Consider the following 17,216-nt stretch of genomic DNA (forward strand, 5'->3'; position numbering starts at 1 on the left):
AAACCCTCTCCAGGGCTGGGGGAGAGCAGACTCCATATCACAGAAGGGTGTGCTGCACTATTACACCTGGTGCTAGACTACTACTAGTGTCTAGTACTTTTGGTACTGACTGGCACAACACATAATTAATCAGTTAAAGGAAGAGAGTCTTTTATCCGTGTATTAGCCTTATTAGTCCAGACAGCAAGGTGACAAATTTCTTCCAAGAACTTCAATTTACTTTGCCTTCAAAAGTCTTACCTTTTTGTGTGCACAATAATTCTCATCCCACCATACTTCAAAGAAATTTTTATCATCTTTGGGGAAATTTTATCATCATAGGGATGCACATTCCTCTTTCTTTTCTAAGAATTAGAGACAGGAGAAAAAAATATGCATTGAGATTCTTGTACTTCCTCTCAGCCTAAGCTCTGCTCTTCAAGTGCATTATTAGTATTACTGTTGTAAACATTAAACATTCAGTGATCTGTTGAGCCAGATGTATTTTGATGGGAGTGAGGCTGAGCTTTAAGCCATTAGGTTTATCTAAGCTACATTTTCAAGCTTTTCTAATTCACAGTTGTCTAAAATGAACTTTCATTTATTAATGAAAAAGTGAAAATTTTTATTTGCCCGCATTCAAAAAGAGGCAATAAAAACTCACAAAGTGTGAGTTAGAAATGAGTTTTATATCGTTATGAGGTTAGACAACTATATTGTTCAAAAGTGACTATAACTTACAGTTTTAAATTTCTATTTATGCCCTGTGCTGCACACTGGGAATAGCTGCACAAACCACTTTTTGAAGTCAGGTCGAATTCAATACCAGAAACAGAGACCAGCAGCCGCTGAGTGGGGATGATCTAGGAACCATCAGACAAAGTGGAAAAACCCCAACTCACAGCAAAAACCATCTTGCAGAGAGGAAAAGGATGAATAACAAAGGAAACCCCAAACATCAGTACCAAGAAGGCAAACCCCAGCCCTCAGTCAGAGGCTGTGAAGGCAGAGGAAGCCGGCAGGTGGACTCCGAAAGCTCTCACAGGAGCTGAGCCTCTTCCTGTGTTGGCCACACACCAGCACAGCCCGTGGAGGAGCTTCTTCATCTTCTTCTTCCTCTTCTCTCCCGTTCCCAGCACTGTCTGGCCTGGCAAGATGAAGAAGTGGAAGAGGATCACCATCCTTGCCACCCTGCAGGCCCAGCTCCCAGCCACAGGTAAAGGTGGGCTTTGGGTTTGCCAGGGGTTCCCGTAAAGCTCTTTTGAGGAAAGGCTGCGGCGTTTCACCACCATTTTGGTAGCAGGAGGTGTCTGTGTGAGCACCTCGGCCATGTCTGCCCACTGTGAAGGAGAAGGGGGATCTGCTGTGTTGAACTGGCCTGGGATAAAGAGGAAGGAAGGGATGAGGGGCACTTCTCCAGCTGGAGCGATGCCACAGCTGAACAGTAACTAAACAAAGCTCCCAAGCCTCACTTGGGCAGCTTTCCCTGCGATTCCAAAGGGGAGGTTTGAGGCAGTGATGGAAGTGTTGTCACTTGAAGTAAACTGCATGGAGAGGTTTCTCATGGAGCTGGGCTGCGGGTTTGTGGCCCACAGCAGAGCTGGCAGGCGGGAAATGGGGCACAGGTGGTGACAAAAGGACAGGGCCCTTCCCCTCACGTCCCTGCCGGCTGCTCCTCTCCACCAGACACAGCACAAAATGAAGCCATTTCTTCCTTTGTGTTATTTATTTGTGTGGTGCACAGGCCGGCCCTGCCTGGGCACTGAACGGAGCAGCTTCGGTGTGCACAGATCTTCCAAAGTCATGTAAAGTTTGAGAAGGAGGCATTTACTTTTTAGGAGCATAGTAGGTCAAAAGGACAACAAAATTTAGATCTGGAAAAGACCTCAGGTGAGGTCTGAATGTGCCATAGGCCATATCTGAGCTTGCGTTAGAGCCAAATCCTCTGGAAGATTTCCCCCTCAATGTACACCCTGGCTGTACTTAAACCCAGCATCCTCAAGAGCTTGGATGACTGCCACAGACATTTTATTGGAAAGTTTGCTGGGGATGAGAGGAGGATTTTGCAGCTGCTTTCTAATGCTGTGGAACCAGTCCTGTTGATTTCTGGGGTTTTTCTTTCAGGAGAGTTTGGAGGGGATTTATCCTCCGTGGCAGGCCATGATTTGTGTTTGTCTTCCCTTCAATGTCTGGGGCCTCTGTCCCTTTCTGATACCCAAATATGATCCTGTACTTTAGAATACTTCTCATACTTTGTGCCTTGGTCTGTATCCACAGATGCATGTAAGGCTACAAAAGTATGGCAGTTACTTTGGGTCAAAATCCATCTGCAAAACCATCTTTTTACATTTCCTCCTTTTTAACCTGTCACGCAATGTCTATAGTTCAGGCTCCTATTTGTGCATTTTCAGCAGAAAATTTTGAAAAATATGTAATACAGCTTGCAGAGGTCTCTGGTGCAAAGCTCTTGGGGTATTCACACTCACCAAGAATAAATGGTTCAAGTTGTGAACCGGGTACTGTTGTCAGTGATTTGGAGGTGACTGCCTATGGATTGCAGGGGAAGTATTTTTGATTGGATACCTATAATAGTTTGAAGTATAGCAGCATTTAGCCAAAGAGTGTGGGTAAAATAGAAGAAATAGAAATAAAAACTCATGGAATTGTTGCTGTGTTATGGGTACAGAATAGACAAAAACAAAAATGTAAGATCTGTCATGAAATTTAGTTCAATGATGAGACCAAACAGTTGGGTTTTCCAGCTCAGAGCTGTGAGCAGAAAGATTTTCTGCTGCCTAGATTGTTTTCAAGCTTTCTCAGAGTTCACTTCTAGAAGGACTTGTAGGGAAATGAACTTTTAATTTTTTCATTAAATAATCTCAGACAGATTCAGTACAGATTCAGTAAGCTGCATACCTCCTCACAGTGAGTTAATTCCACTTCACTATAAAGTGTTTGTGCCTATTCTTTAAAAGGGCAGCTGAAAGATGCCACCAAGATTAGCACTGAGGAACTTGCAAAGCTTTTCTTTTTGATCTTTGAGTTCTGTAGTAAATACACCAGGCATGAGGGAAAAATGTTTTAAAGTAATTCTAGAGATGGGCCATGAATTCTGATGCAGACTTTGAATTTCTTGACGCCAGACCACAAATTTCAGAATGCTCAAATTTGGCCTTTGAGCAATTACAGAGGGAAGGCATCTCACATTTTCAATTATACATTTTTATATATATATGCAGGTTTAATTTTCTTTATTTTTCCTCTTCAAAGGCACAGAAGTGTACATCTGGAAATCTAGCTGAGGTCTTCCTGTAACACCTCTGTTAAAAAGTCCATGAAAAGTAATAATTTTAATTACGAGCAGACGACTTTGTTAGTCCTGTTGTTTGTTGAGACAAGAATATTAGAAGACTTGTACCTGAATATCACAACTAAATGGCAAAAACCTTCATACAGTTGACACAGCTTTAGTTCTGAAGTATGATAGGCATTGATAGCAATAAAATAGTCCTGTGAGTAATACTGTAGAGTTGCCCCCCCTATTTTTTTGAAGGCTGATGAGAGGATGCTTTGATTTATACAAACACAAGTCATATCCATGTATATAAATGTATGTGCAAGAATTTAAGAACGGCCCTCCCCGTTCTACACTTTACAGAGCCACTTTTCTCAGAATTGTCTGCTAAGTGGAACTGGACAGTGCCCCGTTTTCAGCTGACTCTGTGGAAACTACAGCAGTGCTGGTCTTTAGCAGATGTTACTTGCACAGCTCATTTCCACACTGTTTTTCTGCTCTGCATATCTCTATCTCCTGCCCATTGGGTTACTGTGATGCCATCAGCATTTTTTAGTCAGTTCAGGGACAGGTAATAGGTCTTACCTTACTTCTTTTCTTCTCTCTCATCAGATGATTTAGTTGGTCTGCAAATGGCAAGATTTGTAAACCAGGAGTTGTTTACAAGCTTGTCTGAGGAATCCAAACGAGTAAATTCAGATTTTTTTCTTTTTATACCATCCTCGTGTCCTTATGCGCTGTCTTAAGTTCTCCGAGCTGAGTTCTTGTTACACCTGGGGGGAAAAAAATTTAAAGGCTTAATTTTACATGTTTTATTTCTTTTATTCCTGCTGCCTGTTCACAAGGATTCATTAATAATTCATGGAAAAAACCCTATGAACTGGCAGCATGGAACAAAATGTAGGCAATGTAGCCTTTCTTTGTGAAGGGACATTTGTTGAGCCCTAGCAGTGCTATGTTCAATTCTGTAATGCTTGTTACAGAGCAAGTGCTTTCTAGCTTAACCCTTCCAAGCAGAATTCCTAATCAGTGAAGTAACAAATTAATGACCACATTCCTTTTGGTGTTTTTGTGCACTAGATGGGAAGGATATACAAAATACAGAAGTCTATCTGCGAAATATATTTATATTTTTCCTTTGTGTGTCCTTCTTAAGTAAGATAAAAAAGCTGAAGTGGAGTTAAAAAAGGAGGTTCACTAGCAGCTTAAGGGGACAAGAATTTGATGTCTAAATGAATGTTCATGTGAGCAATGTTTTTGATAACCATTTTCTGTTGTTCACACAGACTTTGAATGGTGACTAGCATGAAAAATAAATTTTTAATTTTTTTTCCTCGCATATTTCCATTAGGAAATATGAGTTATTTCCTAACTCTTGCCAAATTCTAACCAAAGTCCCTTAAAAAAAAAAAAAAAAGGAAAAAATGCTTTTTTTGCACAATTGCAGACAACCATCGACTCCTCCTCCCCTTTTCCAACTAATCATCCGAGTGTCTGTATTGTACATAGAAATGTAAGATGCATCAGCTATTCTGGCAAGAAAATAGAGGGTATTTTTAGATGGCATGAATGGAAGATGCAACTTTTTAAAAAATACTTAAAACGTGTACTCTGCTAAAGGTATTTACTTTCTCCCTGTGCATGTTAAACTCGTAAGCATATTGTTGACTTTTCACTCTTCTGCTGACTTTAGTCAATAGATAAATTTGAATTTCACTGCTGATTCTTTTTTTAGTGTTAAGAGAGCAATTTATGCTTTTCTAGAGTCTGTGAGAAGATGAAATTTTTTCAGATTTTTCTGATTTGTCTTGTTGTCCAAGGTAATATTTTGAGACTGGGACTGAATATTGTTTTCTTAATTAACTTAAGCTCTGGTCCTTTAAGAAGTATATAGTATTTTTAGCTTTTAAAGTATGACAGTCCAAAGCAGGGTTTTTTTCAGGAAAGCAATGAAAACATTTATCTCCATTCTGTCCTTTGACTTAAAACTTCAAATATAACAGATAAAATGTGCAGGCAAATGAAAATCTTGGTTTGCAGTTCTTCGATCCATTCACCCAAACACACAAGCCTTGGAAAACAGCAAAATGCTTGTGTTCAGCCCCAAACAGTGGGTACATCCATCTTTGTGCAAGTTACACTTTTTTCACTCCTTTGCCAATATAACTATAAAAAATAGAAGTAGAAACCAGCTAGTTCCTCAGCCTCAGAGGTCACAAGCACTGGTATGTGCAAGTTCTGCTTAAGTGATAGAAGCCACCTCAATTTTTGAGCCATGCAGATTGGAAGTATTTTAAGTCCTACAAGTTCCCTAGGAGTAAACCATCAACTTTTGGAAGCCCATTGCATATTTTGTTCTTAATCCTTACTTATATATCTGTTAAGCCTTACAAGAACAGCAACTGTGGAGTTTTCCATCGTTCTGTGCTTTTGGTATATGGCAGTATGTTAAATATCTGCTTGTGGAGCCTGATGAAATGCTTGTAACCATCTGGCCTATTTCTTTTGTGAGATGCATCTGTAGTGAAAACTTCACCTCTATCCTGACTCTTTCTGAGTAGCAGACCATTCTTTTCAGTTTGTTGTATTTTTTTAAGTGAAGGAGAAGCCATAATGATAACACAACTCTCTGAAAACTCAGATTAATGAGTGGAGGTGAAATATATACCGAATTAGAATTCAGTGGAAGGTGACAGGGGAAAAAGATTGGAAAATTTTCAACAAATGATAAAATAAACAGCAGCAAAACACACTGAATAAGTCTGGAGGGTGGCCAGTTGTAAATACTCGTGGGCTATTTTGTTTGGTTTGGTTTTCTTAGGAAATCTCACAGTATATGATTTATCTACAATTCAAGCTGCTGACTTAGGTGAAAATCTTAACTTTCACAGCAAATAAACTTTTCTAGTTTCCTGGTAACATTTTCTAGCTTGTAAGTTAACCTTGAAATGCAGCCTGCATGGCTCCAGAAAAAATAAAAGAGAAAACTAGCTATAGAACTTGTCGCTTATAATTTTTTTAAGGCAATTGCTGTTTTTGGGGCAGCGATAGCATGCTGCAGTGCTCATGGTTACAAACACTAAAAATAGTTTCCTTGTAAAAAAAAAAAAAGCACATGAAACATTTTGACCCAGAGAACAGTTAGAGAAACTTTCCTAATACCCCTCCAAGTTTGTATAATAAAAATGTATTAATAGATTTTATTATTTACATCAGAGTAATGGTCTGAAACACTTTTATAATGGGATAAGGTGCAATATCCAGGAAATTAATGAGGGAATGTTAATTTGGGTGGTGTTTTACTTCAAGGAAGTGTACAGTGGTCATTGAATAAGGACTAATCTAACTAAAAGCCCTTTTTCCTGGTTGTTCTTCCAAATTTCATAATGAGTTTGTTCCAGACAAGAGCCATGGGTGTTTTGCATTCATTTCACTTAAGAGTGTTGCTGTTGTCTGCGTGACAGCCAAACGTGAAATAAACAGAGCCAAATATTTATAAAAACACTTCCCAGATATTTAACACATCAGTGTGTGTTGTAAATTCATTCCAATTCCCCACGGTGTGCATCTCCTCACAAAGCAAACTGAAACTTGGGGGAAACAGAACAGAAAAATCTCCAGAGGCTGACCACTGGATGGGTGGGAGCAAATCGAGGCTCAAACTAATGAGGTACTTTGTTTTCAAAACATTTATTTTGAATTAGTTAATGTAAAAATCCAGCTCTAACTAAAATTGAACACCCACTATTTTACTTCTGAGCATATCAATCTGAAGGAACAGTTTGGTATAATCTGACAATGTCAGTTTTTAAATACTCTCAGCAAACTCAACTTCCTAATGGTGGATAATGTGCATTTCTAGGTATCAAATGTTCATTTTGTCACTCAGAAATAGCTGAAAAATTTAATTACACCTTTAAAAAATATATATATAAATTGGATTCCTGAGCTGGGATCTTGCAGCTCACAATTAATACAGCAGAATTTTAAACCTTTGCAAAGAAAAATTGTAGTGCGTATCGTATTATATGGAGTTGTAAAATAAAATTGCTACAACTTAGGTTATTTCTTCAGTTGCATACCAGCAAGCTTCAGTCAGGGAATCCCACATCAAGTCTTTGGGAGCAGAAATTATTCTGGTTTTTATCCACTATGTGTTGTTGGCATTTATGTAGTTTCCCATCCAGCCATGTAAAGGCAGCTCCAGGAAAGAAAGCGTTACTGGAATTTGGAGTCCTTTCTTTCTCTCATTCTCTCATGGACCTTTTTCTCTCCATGATGCAGATGTGCACAATGTCATCACTTTGGGCTTTAATGTAAGTAAAGTAATTTCAGCAGCACTTTGTGCATGTGTGCAGGTGCATTTCTGGAGATGGCAAAAATAGAATAAGTCTTACAGGTTGGGTTAATAATCATCCTCTGAGGGAAGGAAGATGGAATACAGACTGAGAGGAATACTATATTGTTGGTATCTTGTAAAAAACCTCTACCTAAAGACAGTTTCTAAGAAGCAAACAAACAATTCTTATGAATTACTATGAGAAGAGTTGCTCCGTTCATAAAATGTTATCCGTGTAGCAAATTAGTGTCTTTGGATAATTTTGGAAGAATGCTGTTTAAATTCTATGTATTTCTTTCAAACAACTTGCTCCTAATGTTCAGGATTCATTTGTTGTTTTATGTTATTTTTTGATTTGTTGCCTAGAGGTAAAATACCTGAGTTTATGTCCAGAGGGGAACTCATTCTGAAAGTCAAAGTCATTTTAGGCTAGAAACTCTTAAGGCAATTTGTAATAAAAAGAATTTCAAGAAAAGTATATGGAAGCAGTGCTGTATGAAATAATGCAAGTGTACATTTTTGTTTGACTTTTAATTTTCATATTTCTCTAGGAAATTTTAAAAAATCTTGCATTTAATAGTCTGTTGGAATTTGAAGAGATACAAATGCAATACAACCAAAGTAACTTATGTGATAATTAACTGGAGGCTTACACTAGAAAAGGATTTGACTTCATTCTTGTTTGTTACCTGCATTTTTTCCTGCTTATTCATCAGTGACATCTTCATTACTAAGAGGCTTCTGGTTCTTTCAGGACATGTACATTCTCTGCCTAAATTTTTCTGAGGGGTTTCTCTGGTGAGTGATGCGGAAGAACGCAATATTTGTAGGTGGTAATCTGAAAGAGAATTAGCGAAAGCAAATGAGAAAACCTTGGAGAGAAGGGAACAGGAATCACTATACCCCATCACTTGTTGCCTAATATTTAACTTCTTGAAACTATTGATCTTTTAAATGTAAAGCTGAGCATTCACATTTTATGAACATAACTATAGCCAGCAAGCCAGAGAAGATAAATAAGGTTGACTCATCTGGATTTCAAGCAGAAGGTCAAACACCATTCCAGTTACTTTAAAAAATGAGCTTCTATTATATGCCAGAAAGGTTTTCTAAAATTTACCCTCTTCGAATACGCATCTAAAAAGGAAAAAAAAAATCTCTAAAATCTCTTGGATAAAATTACTTTTAATTATGCTTTCAATCCGACCCGTTCTCATTTTCACTGGAGCAGGGAGGTGGTGGAAGCTTTGCCTACCCACACGCCGTGTTCTGGATGAGCAGGGTGGAGCAGGGAGCGCTGATTCCCATGGCACAGAGCTGCATCCTGCTGCACCCGGCTCGGGCACAGATGGGTGGCCGCTCACCGCCGATGAGCTGTGAAATGCCCTCATCTGAAAGCCCAAACCATCCCCAATTTTGGCAGATGGCCCCAGTTTTCTGCATCAGGCTCAGCACAGTTTGCTGACAATCCGTATTTCTTTCTCTCCAGAAAATTATTCCTAATTTTGGAAATAGCACGTCATTGCCCACTGGGTTTTTTTGTGGTTTTGTTTTGTTTTGTTTTTTTAAACACAGCAAGTTTGCCAGAGACAGTAATTTTTTTCAGGCTATCTTGATGTGATCTAAAGTTCTGATGAAGAAAGTTTGTAACTTCAGAATTATGGTCCGTTCCCAAAAGTTTGGAAAGAACTAGGGATCTTCAAGAGTTTTGCTTTTCTTTTTCCAAAGTGGTTTGCCTAAAACATACTGAAATATTCAATGTTGTGCCAGCTGGAGTAATTAATTGACTTTTTTTTTTAATTTTCACAATGTAATCCATTCTGATCACATCTCCAAGTGTTTCTCCTTGACTCAAATGTTTAAAAACCCCCAAATTCTCTCACAAAATTATTTCTTCCTAGAAGAAGCAGTTTTAATTTATCTTGGTTTGAATTCTCTCCTAAATTTCAGATGTGCCTAGTATTAATGTGAACTAGGCAGAAGTATTATTTTCCCTCTCTTATTCATGCAACTAAATTAATCTAATTTTTCCTAGTAATTCAGATATTATTTCACTACTTGACTCAAACCCCAGCTGCACTATAATGCATTTGTTTCTGCTGTTAGCTATGTCTCTCCTGATGGAAAAGGAGAACTGCTTATTTTCAGGTTTGAGACAACTTTTTTTCTTCTTCTTATAACTCTCTTAAAGAAGTTACAGATATGAACCTTCAGCCCTATCTTGTGGTAACATCTTTTCCAAAGTGTTTTTCTCTGATTTTATCTTTCTCAGCTGCAAAGAAGTAGCTAACAAGTTTGCCCCCTTTCTCTCTTGCTCTTCTTTTTACATCCTGAACCAAATGTTTATTTGTTAGACATAATGGTTGTAGTAGAACAAACATCAGGTTTAAAACAGAGCTAAAAGGGAAGCAATTTCTGCAAAACTCCAAAATATCTTAGCACTTCCCCCCTCCCACCCCCTTCTATTTTCTATTAGGTTAATCAGAATCCTTCCAAAGTATTTTTGTGAGACACCAAAAAGTCAGTGAGCAATTTGTGTTCTGCATTGGGAAGAGGGAAATGCAGATCCAGCTCTTTATTCTGAATGATTTGGAGCAGGAGCTTGAATGGGGCTCCCACATCCTAAGCCATTTGAGAGACTCTTGCTGATTTTGATGAGAAATTCCAACAGAGTCTAGAAAAATTCCTTAGTTAAAGGGTCATCCGAATTTGCTCCTGATGAACTTGACAAGCCTACTAAAAGTCTCAACCTCAGCTGTAGTATTTTACAGGATCGGTTTAATCCTTTGCAGTCAATTAATGGAGGATGCGTCTCTGTTTTCCCATCCACACTGGCAAAAATTGTTGTGCTCCCTTTAGTGGCATCTGTATTCCAGCAAAACCAGGATCACTGAGCAGGTTCCTCTGTGAGAGACTCTGCAAAATGGTGCACAGAGGTGGGGCTGTCCCTCATGCCTGGTAATATAAAAATAGCATCATTATGAGGACTGATAGTACATGCTTATATATGGATGGTTCTGCCACTGCTGAAACCACATGAAATTATACAGGACTGAAAGATTTAGCAGGTGGCTAGCAAATCTTAAAGATATGCAGGGGTCTCAGGGATTCAGCAACACGAAATTTGATCAGCAGAGGCAGTCTGAGAAAGCCCAGCACGTGTGCTGACCTTTCCTGAACAGAACGATTATCTGGAGGGCTTCAGGTATTTAAAAAGATCTGGCAAGCAGTATCACCTCTAGATGTGCTGTGACTGTAATGTGAGGCTGGTAATTAATTTCTGCCAAACTTTCCCCTTCTAATTAGTTCATGTCAGTGTTTTAGTAAGTGCCACTTATTTCAGCATAGCTAATTTAAAACTGATTTGGCTATCTTGCTTAGGCAGCTGCCCACTGGTGTTAGCAGGGGTTTTACTTCAGACAAACTGCTTGAGCATTTACCCAGCTGCTCAGCCAGACTTTTGCAGCTCACACAAAGATCTGTGCTGGAGGAAAGGTGCTGTTATCAGATAGCTGGAAACCAATTTAGTGATATTTTTGTGAGCTGCTGCCACCTCCATAAAGACTGCAGTATATGCCAACCACTTGGGAAGGAGAAAGTTTCTCATTCTGTGCCTTTGGCTTCAGTGGGGTCTTCACCTCTTTTGAAGCTTTAGGGTCACACTATAATAAAAACAGGATAGTGTTCAGCCTCATCCACATTTAGAAGGTATCTTATGCACAAGGAAATGAGTGCCTGTAAACAGTTATATTATCTAGCATTTCTTTGTAAATTTGCATGTATAAATGATTATACAAAGCAGTTTAATGAGATCTGCAGTTTAAAAAGGTATAATTCCTAAGGCAGTTTTGTTTTGAGGTTTTCATCTTTAATTCCTCATTATTTTGTTTTGTTGTACTTCTGATTATTTTGAAAGTTTCTTCTGGTGCTTTTTAATCCATCTGATTAGGAAGATAGCTATTAAGATACTAAGAAAAATCAATATGAATGAAATGTAACATTTTTAAATCGGGCAGTTTGAACTTTGGAATCTTTTTTGAAGGATTTGTAGATAATTCTGGCAATTCCAATCATCCCCAATGGTCTTTCTCCCCTTAATGAAACAGTGCTGGTTTTTAGATAAGGCAAGGAAATAGAAAAATGGGGTTGCAGGTTTTGTACTTGTGGTTGATGATTTACTCTGCAACCTTTAGAAATCCACTGGAATGTGTGTAGGCTTTCCAATAAACTGGAACAATAAATTCCAGCTAAAATGGGCCATACTTTGGCCTTTTTTGTTAACTGTACATTACTTATCTGGTTGACAATACACAAAGAACACTTAGAAAGTGTTAATGCACGTGGTCCTGAAGACTATATGGTACTTTAGAATTTGATTAATCAACACAGAGGTTTATCTACCTATTTCATGATGGTGTTTTGAAAGCTGAGATCTATCAAGCATCCTTTGGATCCTCCAGAGCAATGTGCTATATATATAGGAAATTAAGTAAGAAAATTATGTATAGGAAATTTAAATAGTGCCTGCATCTAATTTGCTGCTACATTCACACACACAGTGACATGTCCTGCTTACAGGACAGCCCTTAGCTGCCTTGGGAAAACAGCCAACTATTTCCCTTCCCACTCTTTGAAAAGGCTTTGTAATTCAAAACTCAATTGAACTGATGAGACTAAAAAGTAAAATAAAGATTAAGAAAGTAAAAATTAATTATGGATGTGCTGTTAGTCTTCCTCAGGTGGGGATAGAGAGAAAAAAGTAATGTCAGTGTGTTATTTCACAGGTACAAAGAAGCCAGAGCTCTTTAGGAAATGTGCTTGAGAGCTGAAGAACATTTATTGCTCTCCACACAACCGTGCATCTGTCACAGTTCTTGGCGTGATGGTGTTTAGCCTGGTTGGCAACCAAGTGTTGTTGTGTGGAGACAGCCTTTCTGGGATCACAAAAATACAAACCCAATTATTCTAGCTACCTACTGCTTACTCCTGCAGGAGCATCTGTGCTAAGACCTGACGATTGTAATGTCTAAATATCTTATTTAGGCTAGTTAAAATGTGGTATTTTGGGTGGGAGTAGTTGTTGCTGTTGCAGTGGATGCTGAAGCTCAGCTCTCACTGCCTGCCTGCCTCCCCCTGCATGCTGCTCTCCCCCAGGTAGCCCCTGGCTGCCGAGGATTTGCCCTGTGCATTAACTATTAACCAGGCATCAAGGCAAGGCCCTCCTCTGGGGATTGGCCGCAGTTTATTTGCTCTGAGTGTGCAGAGCTCTGTTGCCTCAGGCACCAAACAGAGCACCTTGGTCTTGAACTCGCTGGGCTGGGGCTGCTGAGGAGTGCAGTCGCCTGAGGGGAGCTGGATTTCAGCAGAGCTCTTGTTCTGCCTGCTTGGCTTATCCAGGGTAATACCTGTAAGGGGCTGGGAATTGCTCCACACCTGGCATTTCCCCATTTTCTGTGTCATGAGTGTGAACCAGACAGGCGTGAGTTTGACTGAAAGCTACTTCAGGGGGTTTGGTTTTTTTCCCAAGCCTTTCAGTCTTTTCCTTCAGCCTTTCTGAGCTGAGAAGGAAAAGTGTGAAATATTTGGTGATGGAGCCCTTAAGCCAAGTGGCGCTCTGAATGGAGTTTACATATAATTAGTCAAAACATTGCCCCTTCAACATCTGTATGTAACATGTAAAGGAACACCCACTTGAGTGTTCATGCAGGGGATGACTGCTGCCTAAAATACACTGGGGGAGAGAAGATGAAATAAAAATGAGAATATGTGTTATTAAACAAAAAAAAAAGGCTATAAACTGATTGCTGAATTACTTCAGGAGGGCCAGAAGAAGGATTCACACTATCCAAACAGCTCAAATCCTTACTTGGGAACCACTGGCTGAGTTGATAGAATGGACTTTTTCAGATTGGCTCTAGGAGCCAAAGTTTGCCAGGGAGACCTTCCTCAGTCCTAATTTATGCATTTGAGAGGTGCATAAGAAGAGAAGTGTTTGATCAATCCCATTACAGACATATTTATGTTAATTTAATGGTTAAATTCACATGTGCTCTTTGGTGTATCAGCATGAAAATGTGTTCCATGTCTATTATCAAAACCATTTTTCAATGTAGATTTCACGAGGATCAAAGATAATCTTTAGCATTTGTTTACTGCAGCCTGCAGACGTATTAAAATTGCAAAATCTATTGATCACCTTTCATCTTTTATCAGATAAACAGCAGTTTCCTGTGAGTAAGTGAAGTTCTACTATTAGATACATGCAGCCCAAGGTGGAGGGAATAATGTTTTCTCAGCAGGTGCCAGGAAAGATGGAATATTTCTTTTTTTTTAACCTTTGCATTACTGTTTCAAAGGCAGTGAGGGCTATTGCTGCTGAAACCTCCTCTGTTTTTCTCCTGCTTCTTTCCTTTTTACTACCTGGATTTTGTGTTTTGTAATCAAATGGTGTGGGTATGTCTTCCTAGTTATTTATCTCCCCACCACCTGAGATTTATTATCATATCTGTAACAGTAAATGGTTGGAAATATGCAAACAGAACTTGAAAAATCCAGAAATGTAAATTCATTAATATCATTTAACTTTCGTTCCGTTTGTCTTTCTCTGACCATACTACATGTGTATCCCTGGATGTTCTCCTACACACATATTTCCTGTATAAGAAAAAAAGGCTCTGTGTGAGTGCCTGTCATCTTTTAGAATTACATTATTGGAACTTTAGGGCTGGCAAATTTCCTGTCTTTAAAATACTGAATTTGTTGAATGACAGGAGTAACACCTTTGATAGTATTTGAGAGATGTATAACCTCCCTGCTGCAAGAAAGATTTGATTAAAACTCCTGCTGCTTCAAGAGAATTTAAAACTGTGAGTGGAAAAAGGAATAGTACAGATCCTTTTGATGGAATTGTGAGACACAAGTTGTTTTTTCCCCCCTGTATAATCCCTTCATACAGAGGGTCTCTGAACTGTCAGCAGTGCTGGAAGAGCAATGGTTGCTGCAACTAAGTTTAAAGAAAGGGCTTTTCAGCAGCCTTTTTGCTTGGGTTCATCAAACAATGATGGACATGAATATGTTTAATTCCTGAATTGTTGTTGCTGATGACCCTCTTAGCCAGCTTTCATATGAACATAATGCAGTTCTGTGACATGCAGGTTCTAAAATTTACATCAAGCCCCAGTTTTCTGAATAACAGGTCTGAAGCTTCTGGTGTGGCAGTTACTGCCTGTGCAGTTACCATTAAATACAGACAGCTTGCCTGTTGAACTTGAAATTTAAGAAATAACATAATGTTTTATTTAGATTCTTCTTCAATCAAATGTCTGAGTTCATGACAGGAGACACCTAGAGAGCTGATCATAGCCATGGCAGTTCTGTCAGCTCCAGAAAGGTATTGATGGCTTGTTCTCTTAGGGGAGAAATAAGCCAGGAGAGCAAACCATTAAACCAGCAGGGTACATCTAGGTGGCTGTGTGTGTGAGTGTGAGCCCTACTGGAGTGCAAGGAGCAAACAAGTCCAGGTGTCTGTGCCCTCCCATAAGGGAAGAGTAGGGGTGATGCTCTGCTATAAGGAAATACTCCTTTGCTGTGTCTTTTTTGCTCATGTTGTTTATCCCCAGGTGTAGGTCATTGTTGAGGTCACATTCCCTCTTCTCAAAGAGAGCCGCTGCTGGTGGGTGGGGTGTGTGGACTTATGGAAGGACAGAGGCCTCAGTGCCCTGTTCAATATGTGAGATGTCACCTCCATGCCCAGCATTGTGCATCAAAAAGTGGCTGTGTGGGTGCTGAAGGTAGTCTAGGTTGGCTACACCAGACCGCTGGCCCTTATCAGCACCTCAGCAGGTATCAGTGTTGCAGTATGAATGGAACATCTTTTAAAAGCATCACCACAAATGGACTCTTGTGAAAGCAGACAGAGACAAGCTAGGGTGCAAATTAGTCAAGCTATGCTAAAATTAGCTTCTTGGTAGTTGACATTATAGTGAATCTAACACGTTTTGGTCTTGCAAGGCAGGCAGGACTGTGATTTGTGTCTTCACCTCATCCCTGAATTATGTGATAGCCTTTGGTTTTGGCTGGGCTGTGACGTGATTTGGGAATGTGGCTTGACACCACCTACCTGCAGAATAAATGCTGTTCCCAGCATGTCTGAGCAATTATCTGATGAGCACCTTCTCCTCCAGCACTGAAGACTATTTTTAATCTTTTAATGAATCAGCACTTGCTACTCATCTCATTGCTTTCATTAACCTAAGAATTCCTTAGGAATTGGAAGTACTTCATAACCCATAACAGGTCCTCACCTTCCTTTCCTGAAGTAGTATGGTCTTATAATTTCTATTCTAATGTGGTAAATCAAAGTGCAAAATGATTAATTGTTTTTCAGAAAGTCTCTGTCAAAGTCAGCAGCAGAACTCCCACTTGCTTTATCCATTAAATAACCATATTTAATCTTTCTGTGCTTGAATTCATGGTGAACTAATAGAATGGAAAACCAGACTAGAGCTGGAAAGAAACTTTTTATGTAAAAGTATATCTCAGGAGCTTGGCTCATGAGCTTTCAGCTGAAGCAAGGGGAAGTTGTTTCATGTTGCTGGTTCTGCACAAAAACTGCTATATAAGTAGAAACTCATATTAAGATAAGAAAAGTATCTCCATAAAAGCTGTTGCAGCAAGAATGAAAAGGAATGGAAGATAAATGCATGTAGTAGGTGAGTTGTAAGATACTCTGCATACCTTTGCAACCACCAAATTGGAAGAAATTTTAAAATCATCAACCAAAGCCAACCTGATTGACAGCATTTAGATATATCTAAGTGTCATGTCCAGTATGGAAAAGCCCAGACATAGCAGTGTGACACAGAATATGATTAAAATCCATTTGGTGACTCATAAGAGGATTCTGGGGATGCTGAAATTTTACTAAATAGTAGAGCCCAAAAGGACATGTGCAAAGAAGATAAGGAGTAAATGAGATACTTCAGTAAGGATTTAGGTTAAGATAGCAAGGGCATTGGAAAAGCCTTAACTGATATTAGATACAAGGTTTGAGTGTGGTTGTTAAAGAGGTACTCTCTGTGATACTATCCCTGTAACTGGCAATGCTCAAGATGTGCTGAAAACCACAAGGCAGCAGGATTCAGCTTAAGCAACCATCTGTTGGATGGAAACAGTGAAGCTGGCTTTACCTTGGAGGAGCTGGACATCAGCAGCTGACATTTGAAGGGGATTAAGATGAAAACAACCTCCAAAAAACTCGCCATGGATGTGTTGTTCTGCAGTGAGCTGGCAGAAGGGTGTTATGTCCAGGAGGGAAATCTTGCTATGAGTCTGTTTTTCTCTTGAAAAGGCAATACTGCAACTGCTGCATTAAATTAGAGGCTTCAGTGGAGAAAGTGCATCCTTCAACCTTCTCGATTTGTTTCTTATTTCTAGCAACATGTAAATAGAGAAGTACTTTGTTGTTTCCAAGCAAAATACACATGGAAAGCAGGAATAAAATCTTGAGTTCCCAGGGGATTGCTGTGAGACTGGATTGTGTGTCTGCATTAACCCAGATGTCTGTCCAAGGATTATTGCTGGGTAGCCAACCCTCAGGTGGGC

The 17,216-nt window shown here is 39.3% G+C and overlaps 1 protein-coding gene across 1 annotated transcript in view; it reads left to right on the top strand.

The window, feature by feature from the left end:
- The first annotated feature begins 911 nt into the window (after positions 1–911).
- Positions 912–17,216, top strand: part of CD247 (CD247 molecule) — a 45,589-nt gene continuing 29,284 nt past the window's right edge. Inside the window, 2 exon segments of the mRNA XM_058018575.1 lie at positions 912–965; positions 967–1,195. Of these exon segments, the coding sequence (XP_057874558.1) occupies positions 912–965; positions 967–1,195 (283 nt within the window).

The sequence above is a fragment of the Melospiza georgiana genome, chromosome 2 (assembly GCF_028018845.1).
Source record: "Melospiza georgiana isolate bMelGeo1 chromosome 2, bMelGeo1.pri, whole genome shotgun sequence".
In the NCBI taxonomy this organism is placed as follows: Eukaryota; Metazoa; Chordata; class Aves; order Passeriformes; family Passerellidae; genus Melospiza; species Melospiza georgiana.